Here is a 25,435-nt window from a genome sequence, read left to right on the forward strand (position 1 = left end):
TCAAATAATGACGAATCTGATGCAGATCGTGATATTGATGACAAATGCTCACATTTGTCGAGCATTGATCTATATTATCATGGCTGTAGTGTATTAACAGAGGTGCTGACTTGACAGTTGCAGAACATACTAATACTTGGTTAATCCGGACCGGACTAGAATGGAGAACAAATTGTCATTTCATTTTCATGGGTATGATTTACGGAGTGCTTGGGTCAACACTAGGCTCGCTAGATGTGCAAAAGTATATACCATCCTAAAAATAACATCTGTGGATGAACTGTTCCACTTTATCATCAAATCTGAGCCAAAGCTATTACAGGGTGTGTACTCTTACACTAGGGTGACTTGTTTAGTTTGAGAGGACTGCTGTCAACAGACAAATGACGCCTTCAAATAATTGACCTTCTATTTCTGGCAACTCGTATAACATCTTGGAAATATCCTTGCGCGTTATATGGACTCTGAAACTGTATCCGTGTATAAAATGGTTCATTTGTTCTAAGTATATTTCTCCAGCGCTTTGGTTTCAGATCGCGGAAAGTGAGATGAGACAAAGTCTGGTGTACACGAAAGAAACAAGAAAATAACAGTTTCATCTTCTTACCCATAACACTAAGGTCGATTGGTTCACTTTGGCTGTGTCTCTCGGTGCCGGAAATGATATTCGAAGCCTTGCACACATATCGACCTTGATAGTCATACGTTACGTTGTGGATGACAAGCATTTGCTCGGCCCCCCTCACGTACACGGTCTCTTCAGCTGTCGTAGTCTTCTGCAGCCATTGGTAAGCTGGTTGGGGATTACCTATAACAAGGACAAGGGGACAACACGCCTAGCGTTAGATACTACATATATTCACTACATTTTGATGAGTATGCAGCTTGTAGCATGATCAACATCAACAGTTTAATTAAGTTAATCACCGTCTGCTTGGCAAACAAGGACAGTTCTGTTGTAAAGGGCAGCCACCACAACTCGTTCCGGACCTGCACGGGTGATTTTTGGTGGGTCTAAAAATGCAGAAAGAAAGTTATAATTCAACTTGACAAAGGTCTTGAAAATTTATCGTACATTTCACATCTATGTCGACCGTGATTGGTTGAGATTTTCCAATTTCATTTTTGGCTTCACAACTAAGAACATGAGAATATTAATTATAGCATGAATGACACACAGACTCAAAAAATCAATAAGTACCTGAAAGAACCAGAGTGTCTCCTCAGAAGCGGTTTAAGGCTGATCGTTTCCTGCAAGAAAAAAATCAGAAAAGTGAGACAGACATTTAAGAAAGTTGATAAGTTGACAACTATTCCAGTGGATCTAAACTTCAAATAATATCATTTTTCAAGCGCAGCGATAAAGTTAACTTTGCCACATTTTTGAATTTTTTAACAAAAAAACTTGCCTGGAAGGAGAAAATGTCGGGCCGACCTGTAAAAAATATAATGTTACTTTTAAACTCCTAATTATTAACATGTTCTTCCGTATTATATAGTTAAATATTGCTAATATTTATAGTGCCAAATAAATTAGGTGGATATTATATTCTTACCGGCTTTCCTCCACACGATTGTCGCAGGTGGGTTAGCATCAGCGATGCATCGTAATGTAACTTCGTCTTTGTTCTCCTCCAAATCTCCCTCGGGCTGACCCAAGAGTTTTATTTGTGGTCCATCTATAATCAAATAGAATTCGGTAAAAAGTTAGTTGGTGGAAGACAACAATTTTGAAATCGTAGTTATACTCCTGCTAAAATCAACTTGGTTCAGTTCTAAGAATGTACGTATATCTTGAACGGATATCAAACGAAGTTAAAAGTATGTTCAACGCCAACAATAAAATTCTCCGCAGTTCTGCAAAATCATTCCAGTCAAAATAGCTCAGGCACCGTTTCTGGATCTCGTTTGTGAAACGACCAGCCAGTTATCTCAGGACCAGTGAGGACTGTCAGTAGTAGTCACGTACATAGCGGTTCAGTCAACCATAGTGTAAGACAAAACTTTGAAAAGCAATCCAATTCAACCCTGTTCCATCCAACTAACAATAATTTAACTTGGTTTTCTATTACGATTACTGCAACCATTATGTTCCAACTAATGAATAGAAAAATCCCCAACTTTTAGCTGACTGAAATGTCAAGCAAAATGAATCCCACTAGTAGAAAGTCTCTTAGGTAAATTGATGAGCTTGGGATAGATTTGCCTGCCCGAGAGAAACACAGCCAACCATTATTCCTGTCAGACTTGGAGAAAGCTGGGAGAAAGACCAGCAGAAGCAATTGACTTGCCATGGCTAAAGTTGGTCACTGTTGCAGCTAATAAGTTTGTCACATTTATCCCTGATAGGAAAAAATGATGATCTGCTTACCCTCCACTCGGCTGCCACTTTTGCTACGGGTCTCTCACAATTAGCTGTCTTGTTAGTAGATAACAAACGAGCTTTCGTAATCTCACAACTCTGCGGAAGCGAATTTGGCCAAGAGGCTCCCTCACCTCACCAACTTCTGAATTGAGAAGTTTGCAATTCCTTATTCGTGAAATTGGCTGAATTTGTTGAATTAAATTCCATCACCAAGTGTGATTGTACAAGTTTACATGCATAGATGCGTATGCATAGATGTGTGCGTACATGCATAGTGTAAGATGTGCGTGAGATCAGAGGGTAAACGTCCATTTAATGATGTCAACGTTATGGCGAAAGTTTGTCTTTGGCATTCTACTAAATAGTATTTAGTGTGGATAGTCAACGCTAATAGCAGCTCTTGTGCTAGAAAATAATAAGACTGAGTGTCTTAAGCAGAATTCTCAGAATAGCCAGGCTGCTGTTCTGATTAGTGCGTAATCCTCTCATCATAAGTAAACATAATAATTTTGCATACAAGGTAACCATGTTGTGCAATAAAGTATGCAGTATCTGTTTAGCTACATATCTCCCCTATTTCTCATTTTCATCCTTTAAGGTTTTGTCGAATTTGCTCATGCAATTTGAGTATGCTGAACCAAATTGTTGTAGAGCAGGCTTTTCCCACTCCACAACTTCTGGACTTTCCTTCTAGTTTCCCTGCTACTGCTGATGCGACGAGAGTGGGAGGAAATCTTATTTAAATTAGGCTAAATCTCATGTTTTATTTAAGCGCTTATCTGAGTTGAGATACGTTGTTTAGCTCTGCAACTTTCGTACCAATTTAGTAACATACATGATACTTCAAGACAATTTTCAGAGTCTGTTGAACTGAGAAACAAGAACAAACTACCAGGTCACATCATAGTGATTTGATCCTCCAACCTCCTCCTCATAGTCCAGGCAAATAAACTCTTGGAGAAAATAAATATTGCTATTTTAGGCACAAAACCCTTCTTCTGAAACGAAAAAGTTACATGTGTAAATAGAATATGGTTGCATCGTCGTATGGTCTGAACTGGAGAGCTCGTAAGAAGAGAGGAATCTCAATTTGATGCGGTTTGCCAGAGTGATGAAGGCACAAATATTTTATTACTGCCCTGGGATTGTGTTAATTTCTTAGTAAGGAAATCCAAATAAACTGATTTAGACGCCCATGAAGCACATCAGCAGGAGTAGGAACCACCAACTAATCCTAAGCTTTCCGTTTAAAGCAGTTGGACTGCAAAACATATTAGCGACGAGGGAAGAAGACTTCTGTGTAGACAAGAAATCCATTCTTCAGAAAGGATGTGCATAATTAATGATAGCTTTCCCACCATTCCAGAATTTCCAACTACCGGTAAATCCATTGATAAGACAAATACAGTTTTAACTTAAATCCGAAACTTTAAGAAGGCTTGCTTTTTTATTGGTTATTCTTATTGTAAATTTTACACATTTCTTAAAGAATTTTCCGAATTAATAGTGCTTTAACACAACTACAATTTCAACCACGCAAATTACACAATCCTGAATGAATCTGAATCTCTAAAATCTCAGATTTAGATTTGAAATGAAGGGTAAGTGCAAAGAATATTAATTATGACAAAGTCATTCTGTTTGTCTCTAGTTTTCATCTTTACGATAAGAAAACTAACCAACCAACCTAGGTCTTGTGGTTCAAGACTTGAATTCACGATCGCTTCAAGTTGTCAAGCTTCATTTCCACTGTAACAAAATTAATCTCCCAAAAGTTGGACAAGAAAAGTCAACTTGTTTCACTTGTTGTTAACAACTCAGGAATTATTAGAGTGGAAAAGTGGGTTTCTTCCACTGCTCGTTGACAAAAGGCAATTAAAGAAAGAGATGAAGAATGGAGATGGAATGACACAAAAGCGACATTTTATAGTAGGATTCTGGATTAGGTTGCGCTCCTGTCACACAAAAAACATAAACATGCACACACACACCCATCTTCTATTGTTCTAAAGCCACCTTTTAAAGAAATTTAACGCGGATACATACATTTAGCTACTCAATCATGCTAAGAGCACACCAAAATATTTGATGGCTGTGTGTAGATTTGTAAATCCCACGAGTGTGTTCTGTTGATGAGCTTGTGATTTGTTAAAAAATTGAACAATACATGATTAGCACAACTTCCAAAAACAGACGTGAGCCGTAGACCTGTTTGGGATTTGGGATCCAAGCCGAGAAAATATTTGAACGAGATGAAAGAAAGAAGTCCAAGAAAAAGTACACCTACGTACAAACATTTTTCAAGAGATGGGAGAACTCAGGTAATACGGGATCCATCCTATAATGACATGGTCAACGAATAAAGAGAAGCTTTTAAATGCACATTTCATACAAAAATTTTGACTCTTTCAAACAGAAGCCTGCTAAGCCTAAACAAAAAATCTTTTAGAGCAACGCATTTTTCATTCATGAAGTCACATATCCAGAGAAAAGAAGGAAATTCAGCAGCAACTCCTCCGAGCTTCTTCTTGAGCTTATACATACATATACGGCGAACGTCGTATCCTGCAAGACCGTGCAGTGCACGAAATGACTTTTCTTTGAAACGAAGGAAGAAAAGATTTGTCGTCATAAATAAGTAAAATCAGCTCATGCAGCAACCAATGAGCCAAAGAGCCCTTCCGTCACTATATGCTTTGAGTTTGTCGCTGAAAAATGTGGTGCTATACCCCCAGTTCATTTCTTTCATTCTGTGGTGTTGTCGTCAACTCTGGCTAAAATATGAATCGTATTAGCTAATGGGAAGGGACAAATGAGTGAATGCTGCATGTTTGTGTCAGGATGGTGCAAAAACACCCCGTGGGTTGTAGATTATGCCCATTTCCAACTTTTAGGGATTAATTTAAATAAAATGCTTGCTTTTAGTTGTTACCACTCATCCCAAAATTTGTGAAAAGATGGTGGTGTTTGTGGTGGGGCCGCTAAACCGTGATTCAGACGACGTTTTAGCCGACGCCATTAGCATTAAGGTAATCTATAATGAATTAGATTGCAAAAACCACTTTTATAGTTTGCTCAAAAAATGCTTAAGTCTTCTTATGGCTGGTGGTTACAAAGGCGGAGTGCATAATAAGTTGTATAAGAAGAAGGATGACTTTTGGCCTAGTAAGACGAACAAGGGGAGTTGCTATTGGTCGTGTGTGTCACGGTTAATGTACGCTGCATTCAATATTAATGGAAATTCGACACCTTCAGCTTCATGGAACATTGACTGTGACACAGAGACAAGATTCAAAAGCATACGCAAAACAAAATTAATCCCAAATTAAGCCAACTTTTGGACCCTTCAGTAATGGAAATAAAATAAAAATAAGGCATTATAAAATAATCTCAATAATAGTAGAAACTTTCCCTATTTGTTTACTCCATTTAATTCAAAATATTAGCTTCGTAATATAATTTTTCAGGAATGTTTTATGAAAAAATGCGAGAGTGCATAAATCACGTCACACCTATTAAACTAGTGTGTTTACAGTCTTCTCATCTGAAGAAACTACATATCTCCAACTTTTCAGAGGGGTGGTGGTGGTTGAGTTGCGATTAATTTAGAATTTAGAGTGGAAGAGATTGCAAAGAAAATAAATTAGAAAATTTATCAACCGTTTCGCCTCTTTAAATATGTATGGAAAATCCATCCATCTGACTCACCAAGTAGAACTTGCCCCAAAACTTGAATATTTTTATTTGCTAATCCACGCACTTTCTCCTCGACGAAACCTTGATTCATTTCACAGCTCGTAGCTCTGACTCTATCCGCATTTTTATCATTCCCTTTGCACTAGCCGACCAACCACCAAAGTGGTCTCTCTCTCTTTCTCTCCTCTTTCTTAACTTCACTCGTGTTCGTAGGCGAAGAAGCAACCGTCTTTGAAAAAAAATCGAGAAATTCCTGGAAATATTTTATGCGAGGAATAGGCGAACCCAAACGACAAAGCTGAAAAATCGATTTACATTAGACTTTTTTATCTCCTACATAAGTCGCATTAATTTCCAATGTACATACCCATCGCATTCTTTTTATTCCTTTTCATCATTTTCTCTTCTTTAAATAACAATTCAAAGAAATAATTCGCATTCAATTTTCCCCAGAGTAAAAAAATACATAAATTAAAACAAGTCACTTGACCCTAATCTAACCAGGCTGGATTTGAAATAAAATCTGTTGAACATTTCAATTCAAAGAAAGTTTTCAAGTCGACAAGACTTCTTCTGGCGAATGAATAGGTTTCAGTGGTGTCAAGGAAGGAAGAACTTTAACTGACAGCCCCCAGTCAAGTAAGTTCATCGAATTGAATGCTTGCTATTTCAGAAGTAAAGTTAAAGCCAGTCCACGTTGAAATTCAAAAAGTTGGTTTGCATGATAAATTAGAAAATGGAATCAAAGTAGAATCGGAGAGAGAAAAAGTACGCGCGGTCATACGGCAGGATGCGGATAAAAGTAAGAGAACCCATTTTTTAGAGAAAGTAGGAAAACTTTTCTAGAATTGAACTGAGCTGCTTTCATCTTTGGAAATAGTTTCAAATCCCATTATTGCAGCACACGGCTCAACCAGCCAACCAGCCAACCAACCAACCAACGTGTATTTCAAACCACTATTCTCTCAAACCACAGGCTGGATAACTATTAAACTATGTTCTAAAGTAAATGTACCACGCCTAAAAATCCACCAAATTAAATTGCAAGAAACTAAAGTGTAATATTGATAACAAATTATCTCACTGGAATGTTGGAATGAATGAATAATAAAACGGTTTCGTCATTAACAAAGTAAAGGCTACCAATTTATAGATGCACTTTCTACCGTTGAATTAAAACTGTGAAGAACCTCTATACACATGTACGTATGTATGTACATAGTTGCGAGTGTGTACAGCTTATTAAAATTCTGAGCCTTCTTGTTTCACCACCAACTAATAGCTCAGACTCTGTCAATGCAAGCCGTCTTTTAAAATATTCTGTTCTATCGCAATAACTCATCCAGCTAATCAGGAGCTCTCCTTCTTGGTACAAGAAACAACAAACATGCAGATGGTGGGTACTTGCATACGCACCCAGGACGGAGTGATCAGATTTGAACGCAAGTCTGAGCGTTGGCCTCAAGTAGAAAATTAGTGAATCTTAAGAAAACGAGAAAATAAAATGCTGGATGGGAGAACCAGGGAGCAAATGCCTACTGCACCACTACCGCTTTAAGCTGTGAATAAAAATGAACAACGCCTATCTCAGAAAAACCTTGACATGTTAATAACTCAATTTGAAATTTATGACTTGAGCCTGTCATCATCCCGCACATAGCAGGCAATGCAAGGAGGGGAAGCCCTCCGTTGATGGTCGTACCATCATCATCGTATCTCTTTCAAAGGTCATTTGGTTTCACTCTGGGCTAAATTTTTACCCCGACTAACACAAAACTACCTGGACTTTGATGATATCGAATTATTAGATGATTGCATGATCCAAATGAAACGCTGACAGGTATATCTTTACCGTGTATCAATAATATTTCATCATTTTTATGCACAAGTTGTAAAATTAACTATAACGTGGTCGTTAAATTAGTCATTATCGTATTGAATTTTTTTTGGGGGGGATGTCAACTGTAAAAATGAAACCATCACATTAAGCATCCGACATTAATTTAATATAAAATTTCATCACGGAATTGACATGGGCATTCGAAGCTCTTTTATGAATCATGACGTATTACCCTTCTCCCCATATAATCCTATTACGGGAAAATTGAAGCTACTGTTGTAATGATCTTGGCGGCTGTAAAAACTTTTTACGATTGATTGAAATCGTATCGAACCCGTATTATGTGCAACTTGTGCTAGTCATCGGAAAGAATGACCAATTTCATTCATTTTAGGTAATTTTTAATGCAACTCATTCTTGAAAAATACTATGGCGGAATTTCATGTATTGCCAAAATATCACGATCTTTAAAATTAAGGAAATTGCGTAAAATACTACCCACCAAAAACATATTGATCACAATGAAGAATTTTGGGAAATACGTCATTGATTGGTACGTCTTACATTGCATTAATTGAATCACAAAAGGCCTCAGAAATGCACATCTCTTTTTGTGAGTTTTTCACCAAAATAGGAAACATGATTTGCAGGAAGTTAACACTTGACAATACGTAATAGACAAAAAAGAACTGAAAGAAGGGCTCACATTGAATGTCAAGAATTGTCTGCGTGTCCCGTGACTTTGTTGGATATGCCTCATGGACAGCCACACATTTGATGATCTTTCCGTTCTGTTGTTTGGTGAAAGTGTACTGGAATGAGATTACATGGGATGTTAATTTAAATATTTCATTTTTATCAGCTATTTAGTAAATAAACTATTACTTCAAGGATGCTTAGAGCAGCCCACTTTTTGGCGTTGTCATCCTCCGTCTTGTTCGTCTGGTTTACTCCCGTGATCTCCTCCTCACCTGGAAAAGCACAAATTTACAAATGCATTTCTTTCTTTCTCTCATGTGTTACTTGATACCCTCGCAAAATGAGTTGGTTGCGTGGCATGTTTTAAGACAGCCACTACAAGAAGGAAATATCTCTTGAGGATTTCCGTCTCGCCTCTTTAGAGCTCGTTTTTTGCTGCTCCTAATGAACAGTATAAATCATGTTTTGTTGTTAAAGATATGACACAATCTCAATCGGGAATCGATTCGGTGTCCTATTATCAAACTTTTGAACACAAATAACACATCAACTGTATCCCCACCAAACAAACCAATAGCTAACCGCAGCAGCAGGTCGGATGATCTGACTGAACCCTCAACAACTCTATTGACCTGTCAATCATTCTTTCAGGAGGAGCACCTTTTTTATGCTCCCTTTCGCATGAAAAAACCGGATGCGGTTTCTTTGACCTAAGTGCACTTTCATTTGTTTGTTCGCTGAAAGGAAAATAGTATCAGGTTGGGGAAAACTTTTGTGTAACAATGTCGCCCTATCAACTTTTATGTTTGCATTGTATCATACTTTGTGTCTGATCATGTTGTATCATTTGATACAGACTTGACATTCAATTTCGAATGCACATTCGACCCTTTAACAGATTTATCCTTATTTTCTTTTCACTAGTCTCGTCAATTTTGAAAAGTTTGCATCCTTACTCTCTGGGGGGTTGGCAATATGTAAGGCAATATTGAAGATGAAAGAGTTGCCTACTGAGATTTATTTAAAAATAAAATTCAACTCGTTTTCAAAATATATTCTCAAGTAGAGGAAATACATTAAATTGCACAGTGTATCTAACAAGATTCAAATGCACTTAAATGTGCACTGCTTTAGGATATTGCAGCAGTATTTACAATGATAAGATGTTAATCAACTGTGTGATAATCCATACAAACAACAAGTATTACGCAAAACAACTTACCGACAAACCACTTTAACAGGGCTGGAGGATTGCCATATCGACTCGAGCACTTCACAGCGACTCGGGCACCATGGGCTGCGGTCACGTTCTTTCCAGTTGGGATCTGTCGAATAATATTTGTATTACATTTTATGTTTCAAATTTCATAAATGAATTTTTGAATAATATTTTAAGTATGTTACCTGTGTTCCATTGTACTCGATTTGCGGGGCGTTCGGAGGAACTGTAATAAAAAAAGAAGAACGCGTATTTATGGGTTTGAAACTGATAATTTTGGAAAGTCTTAACCTAAAAAGCTTATAGCCCTACAATCAATCGAAGCAATCAGTATATAAATAGTGCGTTTTTAAAAGTCTCCTAAAATGAAATGACAAACGGGTGCGTTTTACGCACGTACGGAATTGTCCACAATAACAGATAATTCGGGTCGGATGACTATAAGAGCAAATCCGTTTTGTGACACCACGGACAAAACCTATGTGTGCTTGCTACCCTAAGTAAACACAAATTCGTGTCGTCTCCATCTCCATCCGACATCATCCAACAACATCAATATTAGAGAAGGGAATAATGAAGCTCTTTGTAGGATAAGCATCGGATAGCTCATTCCATTATTCCGCCATCAACGCCAAATTACTTTGAGTAATCCTCCAATTCAGTTCGGTGGTTTGGTGAGTGTGTGAGGGGCTTCAGACGCGGAAAGCAAACAGTTACTCGCTCAGTAATTATTCTATTTGCGTGAATTCGGATTTAAATTGTGGTTTGTCTTTCTCTCTGCTCTCAATGAGAATATGCACGTGAATGAGACGAGGATTTGTCACACATGCCCTTCATTTCCATCCACTTCAAAGTGACAACCCTTTCGTGTCGTCATCCTCATTCATTCAAAGCATTGTTATTATTGCGGATTGGTTACGGATCTCGCATTAATATGAAACGGTTACGGTTATGCCGAAATGACAAGTGAAGTATCCATCATTACAACAGCAGGGCAACTTTAACAGACAAGTAAAGGTGAACAAGCAATTAGTTTTGCTATGATTTTGCCATTGAAACAAAATTGTGTTAACTGGAGAGAGAGGATTTTATGTATTTATGTAGTTGTGTGATACCATAAGTTGGAGAATATCGGTAGCGATGAGCTGAGGATGAGTGAGATAGTTGAGAAAAGTGCTGACATATAAATAGACCATAAAGATCCCACACCACACCTAAAGCAGCATGAAATACACAAACAACGCACGTATGGAAATGGCATTTTTGTTCGAAATTCCGCCCTTCTCGTGTTCCACAAATAGTGGGCTGAAGGAATCGGAGCCTACACAAGTTTGGACAAATGCGGGTTTTCACCCTCTCGAGAACATTGTTCCATTTAATATGAAACCGATGAAAATACTTGTGAATTGAATTCGCAAATCAGAACAACCTGAACGTCTTGAGCAGAATAAACGCGACTTGGAAAATGAGAAAAATTGGAAACTATGTTGTGATAATAGACATTCTGCAGAATAGTAGAGTAGCTGATCTAGAAATATCGATTTCAACATTCTTATCGTCCTTCACACTTAAATAAATGGGGCTAAAATAAAACATGACAGGTATAAAGTTTAACTGAGCTAATAAGTAATGGTCCGTTTAGAATCTGTTGCAAAAAAGAGGCAGACGACGAAGGACACACTGTTGCTCTTTGCTTCCGGTGTCCTCATTCCTGCAAAAACTATCAATTTACTGGGTAAATACTGGCTCGAATGATTAATGCGAATGAAAACATGAAGCCACTGAGGCTGAGAGAGGGTATTGAGCAGTGTGACGAGGTAATAAACACCTCATATATTTTCTTCAGAGAAATGCAATAAACAAGTTTAATGTGTCACTTGAGCTGAGTAGAGCAAAACCCTTAACTCGACCGGTTGTGTTCTACAAGTGCTAAATACCCGGGTGATGGTGACACACAACCATTAAACTCCCTGCTGTTTCTTCCACATCGGAAACATTCTACGACACCACTTTCATACGTACGTACGAATGTACTCGCGGAGAAGTAAACACACGCAGTCAAACTCCTCACCAATAATAACACACACTTATCCACGCAGGCACGAAGTGCTGTATTCTTGTAAATTCTTGGATACCAAAGCCAGAACCTAAATATGTCGCTGGGTTGGCGATGCATCTTCGTGTTTTTTGCTTGTTTTTTTTTGCTTCACATCCAGTGTCTTTCTTGCATAGTGCCAAAAATGAAATTGTAACTGCCTGGAGAACGAATAAATTTACTTTTTGTAAAACTTCCATGATAGGTTGCAAACTGCATTGACGCTTAATTTTATTGCTCTAAAATCTCCGTAATGTTCATCCCAGGATAAATTAAATGGGGTTGTCTCACTCATCAGAATTAAGAGATTATACGAGTATTAACTCCCATCTGTAGGTTGATAGATTGGTAGCATAAGAGTCACTCAGGTCAAAAATCGATCGTCTATTTGATCCAGCCCTGGACAATAATCTCGGATGAGAAAACCTTCCTGTATTTGTTTGTCTTGAATGTGTGTGCATATTATTTGCGTCGAAACAACGGGTAAGGTTTATATATACTCGTATGTACCTATCATACATGTACGTGTATCTGTATGTATGTACGACATGGTCAAAAAGATCCGATCATTATTCTCCGACTTTCCACTACAAGCTCAGAGTTACAAATGTATGTGGCTCAACTATGGATTTAAAATGGCCACTTTGCTCAGCTTTCCGAAATCGTTGGAAGGAAAGGAGCCAGGGATAAAAAGATGTAAGGATGAGAATCTGATGGATTCAACTGAAATGTGAGACGTATAGCAGTAATATCTGAACGTGAGGGAGAGAGAGCTTCTCCAATACAATCTCCAAAAGCTACCTATTTTGTATTTCAAATTTCAATCCGGCTTTTCCTCCTTGTACACAAGAAACCCAACCAAGCAACTCACATTGTGCACAAGTTTTCTCAGCCCTCAGAGGATTTCAAAGTTTAGCAACTTCATGTATCATTTGCATCTCGGACACGTTCTATATTTTATTGGGATGTGGAATTCTGCACAGAAAAGTGATGGTTTAAATTCTCTAAATTTTACTTCAAGCCGCATTTTGTTTCATGTTTTGAAATATAATTTGAATACATGTACGTATGGCCACTGTATTGTTTATTAAGTGTTAAATTTTACAATGTATGTATGTATAGCGAGCAACAACTTTCAACAAAATATTTGCACTTTGATATCTTCTCATCTCTCTGAAATAACACACAAGATTGTACTTGTTATTATCTTCACTTTACTAGATTCCAATACACGTTTTAATACCTTTGACGCAGGATGAATCAGGCAGAGGAAAAGCATATCGAAAGGTCTCACACAAATTTCTTAGATGCTTTGACTTGTGAAATGAGAAAGTTTGACAAGAAAAAACGATGTCAGTTATTGAGAAAAAGTAGTGTGCGTGATTTTTAGCAAACTCAAAATATTTTATTTCAACACCAAAAGAAAAACCCTGAGTTCGTGCCTTCGATCTTTTCGGTTAAACAATTCCTGTATATGTAACAATCGTTCATACATTCGAAATCAGTCTACATTATGCAAATGAGATTATGGCTTTGGGTACTATATGTATATATAGTACGTACTCATGTACATACATGGTTTTTAATTATTCAATTATACTTATTTGGTACTGGATCTACGATTCTCGAATTTTATAATTGAATAAAATTCTATGTATGCAAACTTAAATTGTCGTTTCAACCATTAATGTCTGAGTCATAGCTAATTTTGACTAACAGCATCATGACTCAATCTGAAACGTAATTGTTCCTGGACGTAAAACCGCGCTTGTTCGTCCACGCACATAAATGTATACTCGTCAACACAAAGTAGATTTGAAACGGTTGAGTTGAGAAAATTAAACGCATGAAATTTGACACGTAATGGCGACTTCTCGCCCGTAAATCTTGTTTTGCAGCTATTTACGAGTCTACACATCCGGAACATGACTGACTTATTCAAGGGGCTCAAATGGATGTGAAATCTTGCGGATAAAGACTTCTTTTGCATTCAAATTTTCAAACGGCCATATTTTGTACATGAATGTAGCTTCTTGGATCGGCACAAAAGCAACAAAAAATCACAGGACGCTCATATTTAGTCGGTGCAGAATTACCATGCACACTTCGTTTCTTGATACCTACCTCTAACCTCGGTGTAAACAAGTTTAACCTTTTGACGTTGTTATTGTTCCAAAGGATCTGGAACAGAGATTTGCTATTTTGGGATTTTAAACTGATGCTAATACTCACTCGTGTTAAATCTTTATCAGAACATCCCACCTCAGAAATTATGCCACGACATTTGCTGATCTGATGAATGATATAAGGAAGTCAACAGTCAACACGTGTCATGCGAGTGGAACATATTTATCATATTTCTTGCCATAAATTCAATACTATTTTGACACAGTTGACAATTCATCAGGGTGGTTTTATGTTTTCTGTGCCACAACTTCGAGAACGATTCTTGTCAACACATTCATGGAATGATATTTGAGATGAAACCAAGTATATCAAGACATCATCAAGACATTCTACACGAGTATTTTTAACAGTACATGCATAGTTGATATAAAACCAAATTGGCAACAAAGTTTGCAAATACAACGCGTCTGCATTTAAGTAGCACTTCCTTCCAATTTGGAAGAAGGGAAGTGGAGAACGTGTCTGTCGCTACGCTAGCCAACCGTCGGAAACCACAAAGTTACAAAAAACGGATAATGTATTCTTCGTATATCAACTCTGAAAAATAAATAGATAGACAAAACTTGAAGATTGGAGAGATGTGCAAGTATCATGATTTTGGTCAGGATATTCGTGACGTTTTGACCAACCAAACCACAAGCGCAACAGAGAAACGTTGAAATATGGTGTAGAATATTTATGCGTGTCCAACACGAGAGTGAGTCAAACAAATGTCTCAATTTAATTTTTTATAAATAATGATAATAATAATAACACGAAATATAAGATGCGATCGAATGCGCTACTACATCAAACCCTTCAGAGAGGAAGAAAAAGAGGTAATTCGTCTGTATCCGCTGACTAACAAGGGAACCATTCATGCAGAGAAGCTACAACATTGTGGATTGTTAAAAATAAATGAGGCTGGCTGACGATACGAAAGAGAAAAAGCGTCCCCACTTTTGAGAGGAAATTATTTCAGCCAAAGAATTGAATCACTCAAATGAAAAGCAATAATTGAAATGGGTACAATTCTTGTAGGCAACTTTTCCAGCCAATTTTCAAAATGCGGTTGGTTTCCTCTCCTCCTTTATAACTCGCAGTAAACTATTTCCTCTCAAGAAATAACTAGAGATACGTATTTGTGATAAACTGCGGTAGGAGGACTCTTAATAACCGACTTGCCAAACTTTCTTGTCTTATTACATCAGAATCCCTGGATAGATCGAAATGGAAAAGGATCTTATTTCGTTCAAGACACAGAAATGAAATGATTGACATTTGCAACAATAACATTCACACCAATTTGTAAACATTTGGGGGTGGTTTCCATCTTGTTTGCTGGCTCCCTGCTGACGTTCCACAAGGTTTCAGATTTCAAGAGCAGATAAATGTACCGACGGGTGTGTTGTACCTACATACATGCACATATACTCTGCATTACATATGTACAATGCATATAGAACGCTGGAATTTAAAAATAAAGTACCGCTATGTGTGCTCTAATGTTTAATTTTGACCACCAAGGTTTCTAAGCGAATTATTCTATTCGCTATATTTCTTCAGTCAAAATATCATACCTTCTCAATCTTTGCATTCCAGTATTTACTGGAATTGGTCAACTAAAAGTTTATAAATATTTATGCTAAACTTATCATTCATCTAAATAAGCATACGCTTTCGTATGTATGCACATATACCGTATGCCAACCATCAATTTCACAACAACCAATCTCCGGCCAAACTATAACCCTTGTTGAGATCAATTTTCTCAATAAAGAATTCTATACGCAGATAAAATCTTGATCGGTATAACTCAAACAAATTTTCACACTTGAATTCTCAAGTGATGCTACTACTCCCATACAAAAGTGGCCATCACAGATTGAAGCCCTATTTCTCACCTTTGACTACACTGTCTGGCAGCATAATTGACTACTGTAAATCAAAAACTATGAAACACAGTATCTAAATACATAACTATAGTTCAAAACTTTGAAGTCATGCCTGCTGGCATAATGCAATTTGGACGACTATAATCAAATTATCTTCAAGCATCACGCGAATTAAGTTGACAAACGCTGATTACTTTCAAGAAAAAGTTGCCTTTCGCAGAAATAGAAAACAAATATGATAAAAGGAGGGTCAATTATTACGGAATTCCATATTATTTATTTCTAGCAACACGAAGAGGAGGAGGCAGGTGTCCAAACATCGTTTCTTGATTGAACACAGGGTGGTAGCAAAAAAGTCTAATAACAGATACATACATATCTAAATACACGTTAGATGAGAAGCAGCAATCCGTCACAAAATCCTTCAGGTTGACTTACAGCAAGTAAGGACGACTGACTCTGTGCAAGAGTCAGATTCGAACAGAGATCTCTCAGGTGAATGAGCGAGTGAAGCGTGTGATGTAACACATGAAAGAAACTTTTGAGTCACAGGTGCATCACGAGCTTCTTTTCATCCCAATTAGTCTCCGTCCATGTGCCTTTTGTACTCAAAATTCTTTCCATTCTCGTCAGACGTTTATTTATTTGTTGACACAAATTTAATCTTTATTCTGCTAAATTTCGAAATGCCATTTCATATGAACGGCTAATTATAAACTGATGAAAGTAAAAAAAAATGTCACTGTTTCTTGTAAACTGTGTCACCTCAATTGGATCACGAATTCAGATTTGTGTAAAAAAGTTAGACAAAGATCTCATTATCCTTATTGACTGGTTTTTGTATGCATGCACACTTGAATATGTATCTCGACATTAACTTCTATATTTTGCAATTTTTTTTATTCGTGGCCATTGAATGTCGTGGTGTGACGAAAATTGAGTCTACTCAATATTTAGTAAAATTTAAAAAATCCATAAAAATCTAGCTTCAATTCATCCGTGCTTTTTGTTCAATTATGCCAAAGTAGTACATAGATAAACGAAAACGTGACAATTTTTGTACAGTTTGCCATTATCAGTTTTGCATTAGCATATTTATACTAAATATTACTGACAAGCTTAATATAAGAAACAGAGAGAGCTACCAAGTTAATTTCAATGCAAGCTAAATTTCTGATCTTACCTCGAACGACCAATTTTACAGGGCGTGAAGTTAACGCGTCTTGAGCTTGGAAGTCGGACGCCGTTACTTGGCACTCCCACTCCCCGTCATCGTACTCCAACGCGGCGTTCATCACCCGTAAACTGCAGTCGCCAGTGTCGGGATTTCCGGCCCACTCATATTTGCCCAGGTAGATTCCCACCGGCTGAAATTAAAACATTGTGTTTTACAAACAAGTAAAGGTAAACTGCAGACTACCAATAAAGTGGATGCCGTAAAACATAACTGCTGGAGATTGTAATATTAAATGGCATATTTCCTTTGGCTGATATGAAAACTATGTATACGTGAGCATCGCATCATCCATGCACAACTGCCAACTTGTTCTGGTATGAAATTGAGGTAATCAGAATATGAAATGAAGCAGGTGGATGGATACAAATTTCCGTTTTGTAGCAAAATGGGTCAGCATAGAGAGCTCCGCACCAGAGGATCCAGGATGAAATATGCATGCATAAATATGATGATACAAATGCGGAACGAAAATCTTGGGCAAGCTGGCGAGCATTTATTCTGGTTACGGTGAAAGGCTGATTGAGGGAATACAACTCCCTTCATAGCCCCCAACGCTACTTCCTCCAAGTCCACCAACTACGACGACGACGACGACCTATCATTTCTAGTTCGCTTCCTAGTCCAACAACCCACAACATCAATTAGCTCTTACGGACACGAACCAAGTGTACGATTCATACACGAGCGGGCGGGTTTCGTAGTAGGAGGAAGAGTCGTGTTTAATTATTAAAAAGAACTTCAACAGAATAGCCCGAGTTAAACTACCCGTGTGGGACTGCATACTTAGATAACCTTAGTTTCGCCACGCAGATATGCTAAATTACACGGGGCAGTCGAGGTTAACCCTTGAATAAAAATTGTGGTGGGCGTTTGACCTCTGTTCGGCAAAACGATGCTTACTTATACGTACTCGATGTGTGGTTCGGTAACAGCCTCATATTATTATTACATTGTTGAGGCGTACAACTTTAGGGAAACACTTTATTTCGTGGGTTACGTATCCACTACATAATCCTAAGCTGGGCCATGATAAAAACAAAAAGGAAAGATGCTCCTTACGAAATTCTAACCATGCAATTCTTGTGACCTCATTTTCTTAAACCAAGCTAACCGAGTTATTACAATGGAAAAATGGAATTTTGCAACATTCTCCAGAGATGAATTGGATGACAATATGCAAATATAATGAGATAACCTGGGACCTACAGCCTTTCCTCTTCTATTTATTTTTCACTGTCGTCGCCTCCTTTCAGTATAAACAGATGACAAAATGTACTTAGGTCCAAAGAAGTAGAAGAATTTTTAATGGATTTGATGGATTATGATGTGATTAGCTCCCTTCACAAAGAAATATAGGAGAAAGTGCATGATGACTGAATTTTTCTACACGGCGTACTGCATATATGACAATCGAAATTTTACTCAATTATAAAAAAGCTTCAGACTTACCTTTCCATCCTTTTGCCAGGAACATTGACCTTTCTTGTTGAAGATTTTGCATGTCACGATAGACTGAAATTGAAATGACGCAAAATAAAATAAATATGCAGTACATAATTTGATACGCTACAATTTTTCTAAAATCTCATAAATCGACGGAACAATTGTAAGTTCACCATGACCAATGTGCATCTTGAATGACAATATTTTCAAAAGAATTTCCACCCACCTCTTGTCCAGGATTTACTTCATTGTAATCTGGTTGTTTTTCAAACGTTTGAGCTGCTCGGCAATCTGCAAAATGTAAAACAAATTATAAATATATAGTTTGTACACTAAAAAAATCAAATCAAATGAAATGAAGTCGAGATTATTAATTATGCACATATCTACCACTTGTTTGTATAATACCTGCATCATAATATTGTCTTAACATATTTCAGACTTGATAATGCAGAAAATTTATTACGCGTTTTCAGAAAAATATTGCTGTCGTAAAGACAACTTGACATTTTTATATACTTGACGTATTCTTGTATCATTTTCATCCCGGTCCGGCAACAGCGGACACGATTCCTTCAAACAACAAGTTTGTCTTAATTGGACAAAGTTTTATATTCATAAATTCATACGATCTCGAGAAACAACTGGAATCTAACAGATTTCCAGTTAGGCGTCCCATCGATTACATTTACATGCATACCAAATCAAAGTACTCCCCATCACACTTACATACAAACGATAAAGCTCTAATCTTAAAAGACGAAGATATGATAATCGTCCGTTATTAGAAAACATGTTTTTGAAATTTTTAAACGAAAATTACTTCGTATAACACAAATTATAATACAATTTTTATCAAATTGTACATAATGTATTCAAGGCCTCTTAATATTTTTTTTTCTTATTTGTATATTAGCACACGTCAAAATATTACAAAATCAGTCAACGAACGAATTGTTAGAACGATGCTCCGCATTGTATCGTACTCTGGTTTAATTCATTTAAATTTTATGGAAGGCAAAGAGCCAACGACTGCACTTGAACTTTCAGCTTAATCATATTGATTACATCTGCTCAGGAAATCCTTTGCATAAAGTAACGCAATGATCATCAACTCCACCCTTTTTTGTACGCAGTGCGTGGCACCGAAACCGTGCTTCTCTCCACTTGTGCTAGAATGAAATATGACCAAGTTCTTAATGCGAAAACTTGAACGTCTCCCTCAGCTCTGCCGGTACACCGAGCTCAACTTATCTCACCACTTGTCATCTCGCGGAAAACCACATAATTCAACAAATTTTAATTGCATTACAAAGATAACCCGATCTGGAAGGAATGCAGGCAAACGAAATGAGCAGCACATCGAAATTGACTTGAACATGTCACACAGGCCGATCTTCGTGTTGACAGCATGAATTTTATCATCCTCTCATGACGCTCGCACTGGAGTATTTGTACATATGTGAGGATAGGTAGCCGACGAAGTATTTCTGCTGGAAAACTATTTTCACTTAATGAGACAGCACGGCATCAGTGAGGCTGAGGTGCCAGGAAATGTTCGCTTGTCTTGTATCACTGTTAATAAAATGGATTTCCTAATTACTCCAGACAGCAGGACGACAATGTGACAAATTCTTTGCGAGCTCGACTAACACGCACCACACATCGAAATTACCGAGATAGCAGAGGATGGCAACCAACGAAAGAATGTCCCAAAATATTACGTGCCCAGCTAATTTAATCTCAGACAACCCTAATTTCAAGTTGACAATGAAACAACAGCATTCATGCTCATATGCACGAGACAACGTTCGTATTAACTTTTTAACATTTCACAAGTTGAAATTACAAACATACGCTAGCTAACAAGCACCACGGAGTGAGGAGTTCAGCAACTTGACAAATTTTAATGACCATAAGAATAGTTTGAAATTGAAATACTATCAGGATTAAATAGTTCACTAGTAGGAATGCGCCACCATGAGTCATGATAACAACGAGGCTGAAATATTTCGTCACCACTGAAGGTTTGATAGAACGCGAGTCATACTCGTGAGAGAGAAGTAGTGAAAGTGGTGTTATCATTTTCCAATATTTCATTGTTGGCTAAACAGAGAATTCCGACCTCTAATGAAACTGTAATGCGACGTTGAAGTGCATTAGTTGAAAGGTGGTGGTAGACGAAGACGGGTGAGAGAGTCGCATAATAATTCAATGCTAATCAGCCTCCGTCGCCCGGCCTGCGTTTCCTTCCTGCTCCGGTCGATCGAACAACTTTCTTACCAAGGGGAGATCAAGTCGCGAGCTTACAACCTCTGCTAATTTTCTCTCCTCTCATGTCATTACAATTTTAACGAAGACAGCTCTGATTTATTCTTAAGAAGTCAGTCTTAGGAAACCATTGAAACCGTCACACGTTTATGTGCTTCCATGAGGCAGGCTTCCCGTGCGACTTTATCCACTTGTGCAGCTCCTATCGCCATAATCCCGTCGGCAGGCAGATTGTTCTATATGCGGGCTGGATAAATGGAATAATGAGAAACTCCTCGTCCAAAGTTTTCCCTTGGTTCGCAACCAGCCATTCATCTAAATTGGTTCAGCTGAAAAATCAATTTTGCAACTCTCAACCTCTACACAAACGGGTTACTTATTGAACAGTAGAAAATTGAACTTTGACTTAATTACTCCAATTTAGGTTTGGGGGCAAGGACTCGTGTGGTGGATAGGAAACTGAGCATGATTGATTTTACGAAATACACAAAAGTAACCATTGGCCTTATTCTGATTATTAGTAAGCTTTCAGTTTCCGAAATCGAACATGATATGATGATGCAGTTTATGCATAATTAATTTTTGAATTTTGCTAAATTTTCTAATTCCATCGTTTTATTATCAAGTCAAGTAGTTTATATAGGTATCCTTCGTGTTCTCGAGTAGCAAAAGGACTATAATACATGTACCCATATATCACTGATTTGGTTCGTTTACAAACAAAAAAAAGCATAATTGCTTTCATCATCATTACATTTTTCAGTCAGGTAAATTACAAGGCGTGTCTTACCACAAAATAAAATGTGATTCTAAGCAGTTCATTCATACGTATTTGTTCACAAGTAAACTTTCTTTAAGTGACAACAAAATACACGGAAGAAATATCAAACTCGAAATTTTAATTTTAGGCAGAAATATCAGAAATTTAAATGGCATATAAGTCAATGAATAAAAATGTATGTATACGATAAGAAAATTAACAATTCGTTCAATGAGTTTAGTAATGCCTGATACACAGCAAGAGAAAGAAATTCAATGCTTTTCCTGAGGATTAGGAAGATACAAGGGGCAAGAAAATAAATGAAGACACAAGAGTCTTGCGATCTGTCATGCACCCAAATCAGATTAGAAGTCACGCAATTTCCTTAATTTCTTACCAGTTCTGGCTTTCAGCTCAAGAGGTGCACGCTAAACTCAATAAAACGCATGTCTAATCAACAAATGTCTTGTTCATTTAAGGGCCTGGTGTCTCCACATCAATCACCAGACGCGGACACCTTAGAATTAATGCGGTAATTTGTAATACTTAGGACCTGTTTATCCCCTTTGCCTTGCACGTATGTATCTACGCATTTATATAGCGGGCAGATAGAAACGAAGTTGAGGAAATGGAATGGTATCAATAATCCGGATTGTTACAAGTTCACAGTGGAAATAAAGATGGATGAATCGCATCACATGTAACATAATTTAATTTATTACTGCTTCATTCGAATGTATGCATAATCTTCATCAAAAGCTTTCCGTAATACTCAAATCACACTTTGACTCCATATTCGTCGACTCATTTATCAGACTCTGGTCTGATAAATCTTCATCTTGCTGTAACGTGACTGTGCGAGAAGGAGGAAATAATTGTTCTGGGGCGATTGAAGCAGGTGAAAAGTAGGTAAAGCAAGATTTAATGAGGTCTTATAGCAATTTGTGCAACAATTTTCCAACTCATTGGTCAAACACTTGAAAAACCATGTCACCAGGTTAAAAATCTTCATGACAAGTTATTTCCGACGTTGCTGCACAAACTGCAACTTATGGATTCATGTTCTGTCGTATACTGTGTAGTCAAAGTGGAAATTATAAAGTGGTATTTTCAACAAAATTCCACAAGCTTTCTCAGACTCCCATTAAAGTCTCAACATAGTTGAAAAGACATTAGCATCCAAAGTGCTATTTATGAGACCATGTGTTTTCCATATTTGAACTCACAAAGCCCTCGTAAATAAATTGGTCCGTAAATATGTCTCAATAATCTAGTTAATCTCAAAACTTAGCCAATCCACAGAATGAGTATATAACTAACAAACTCAAATCGTATACATACTGACTCTTCAAAAAATGATTGAAACAACCCCGTTTTTTGTCCAGTTTTTCACTTGGTGTTGCCGAAGAGCTCATAGTTTTAACTGCATAACTAATTTGACACTTTCTATTACCCGAAGAAAATTTGTTGTTGGTCATATGCAGCACCAAGTGAAGTCTCCAGAACTGTGAGGATGTCTACCAAACCAATACATTAAGCCGTTAAGACGGAGCTTATAATATGGAAACCAGAGTAAATCCTTCGTCGCCTTGACTCATTCGTTTAAAAGTGAGGAAATTCTCCATTCTCGACATCTTGTTTATGCAGCATTATAGCTCGAACGTGTTCAAACCACTTTTCTGCTTAGCTGTACGTGACACTAGTCATTAGTGTATAAATTTCAATTTCAAATCAGTCATTTAACTTTTTCAAGTACTATTTTTTTACAAATGCGGTGAAAACTAATAAATACAAACAAGCTCGGCTATGAAATAACTTAAAACTACTTACATTACTAGATATTTTGCATTTACATGCGATTATGCGATTTTCCTCTTCAGTGTGTACCTCGATGATAATATTAAACATGTACCCTTACGATTAGTACATAGTGCATACGTAGTCAATCATTGTTCAGTAACACGAAATAAAGATGTACTTGCGTAAAGTGGGACGTGCTCAAGATGAAAATTGACATTTTAACAGAATAAAGCTATGTATAGATAGAAAATGTATTTGATCGTCTTTGAATTTAAAAAATCAGTTTGAAGGGTATTTTGTATCTTACAGTTTAATGGAGGGTGCGAAACGGATCATAATCTAAATACCAGGACGAACAAAAACTCTGGTTTAAATGTTATAGTCCAAAACCAAGCATTCTGCTACTGCCATGAAGATTAAAGTTCCGATAAGTTAGGAAATGATTCATAACAAGATAAATTGTTCCCATTTCAAATCCAACAAGATTTTGGGTTTGGGGGCTCAGCAATTGGATAATTTGAGAGGAACTGCATATACCGAGATTAATCTTAATACTAACCCCTAATACGTCTTTCCCTTTATTCTGAATTTATATGATTTTTATGAGAGACTTGTCCCAACACTGACAAAATTTAGCCTCATCATTACGGATTTAACCAGAAGTGCAATGTCATATATACTGACCTACGATTTTCGGTCAAGTACTTTTATTACAAACTTGAACCCAGAAAATCAATTTCAACAAATAAGTGTTTTTTCAAATGTTTCCACATTTTAGTGATCGAGTAATGTCAAGAAGGAAAATAGGTTTCATAAAATCTGTCATATCCTGATTGTATCAGAAGGGAGTTGTTACTCCAAATCGAATCTGACCTTTCCCGTTTCACTGGTTCCTACACATTAAATTGGATTAAATTACCCTTGACTGAACTGAATTGACGTGATGTGACGCCATTATGTTATTTTTGTGTCGTTTGTGTAGTACACTCAGACAGGAGCAGTTTGAGTAAAATGAAGACATTCATTTTTTCAAGTAGAGCTGTTTGTGCTGCTGAAGCGGTTGATCAAACATATCATAAAACATGAAATATATCAATACGTTCAACCTCCACGCTGAAGATGATTATTGATAATGGATTTGTAAACTACCCCTTCGAAAGGTAATTCCGTGCAATGCAGTGATACCCGTATCGCATCGACAACAAAGCGAGTTTACAAATATGTGAGGAGTGACAACAAAATTCGACACTTTTTGTTAAATAAAATCAACTGAAACCCCAAATTCACATCGCGACATATGCAGACTCCAGCAGTTCATAGAGATGAAACGACAATGACCGGACCTCGGGTCATCTCATCTATTTGCTACAGGATAAAAATGTCTACAGCCAGAAACTAATACTTTACAGTAGCGATAATACTGAATTTTTGTAGAAAACAGAATAGATATTTTTTTGTAAAATTGTATTATATTTAGCAGAGCAAAAGTGAACATGTACTCGTTGTAACACTTCGATGTCAACTTTTGGGGGAAAATGTAATAAATCAAAGAAACCATGCAGCCAACCAACACTTTGGGAGCAGAAGAAGAAGAGACCGACCGAATTGTGCTATTGGCCACCCCACGAATTACTTACGAGAAGGGGAACACGTAGAACTTTACTTTTTCTCTGCGATACCTTGGACGTGATTTACTACGTTATAATATCACCGAGGGTTGTTATTTGATCGCAATATGAACAAGCATACATCGTCTGGCGTTCACGACTTACATATTTGTTGACAATTTAGATGAAACTAACCAACGACACGGACTTGACAAAAACCATGTAGCAAAATGCGTACAAGTTTTACATTAATACGACACTGATAAACAGTCAAACTACTTCTCCAGATTTAAAAGATTGAATAGTTTGAACGGATGTGCTTTCCTGTTTTCTTGCAGTGTA

General features: G+C 37.2%; 1 protein-coding gene across 8 annotated transcripts in view; it reads right to left on the minus strand.

Moving 5' to 3' along the window:
- Positions 1-25,435, minus strand: part of LOC110842920 (kin of IRRE-like protein 3) — a 113,312-nt gene that overhangs the window by 13,991 nt on the left and 73,886 nt on the right. For all 8 annotated transcript variants that reach the window (XM_035847128.1, XM_022088791.2, XM_035847129.1 and 5 more), the window contains 13 exons: positions 18,882-18,946; positions 18,662-18,724; positions 17,159-17,342; positions 10,005-10,045; positions 9,823-9,925; positions 8,787-8,872; positions 8,608-8,713; positions 1,557-1,679; positions 1,410-1,435; positions 1,202-1,251; positions 1,076-1,137; positions 928-1,014; positions 608-808 (listed from right to left, as the gene is read on the minus strand). In XM_035847128.1, the coding sequence (XP_035703021.1) occupies positions 608-808; positions 928-1,014; positions 1,076-1,137; positions 1,202-1,251; positions 1,410-1,435; positions 1,557-1,679; positions 8,608-8,713; positions 8,787-8,872; positions 9,823-9,925; positions 10,005-10,045; positions 17,159-17,342; positions 18,662-18,724; positions 18,882-18,946 (1,197 nt within the window). The remainder of the gene's footprint in view (positions 1-607; positions 809-927; positions 1,015-1,075; positions 1,138-1,201; positions 1,252-1,409; positions 1,436-1,556; positions 1,680-8,607; positions 8,714-8,786; positions 8,873-9,822; positions 9,926-10,004; positions 10,046-17,158; positions 17,343-18,661; positions 18,725-18,881; positions 18,947-25,435) is intronic.

The sequence above is a fragment of the Folsomia candida genome, unplaced genomic scaffold (genome assembly GCF_002217175.1).
Source record: "Folsomia candida strain VU population unplaced genomic scaffold, ASM221717v1 Fcan01_Sc002, whole genome shotgun sequence".
NCBI lineage: Eukaryota > Metazoa > Arthropoda > Collembola > Entomobryomorpha > Isotomidae > Folsomia > Folsomia candida.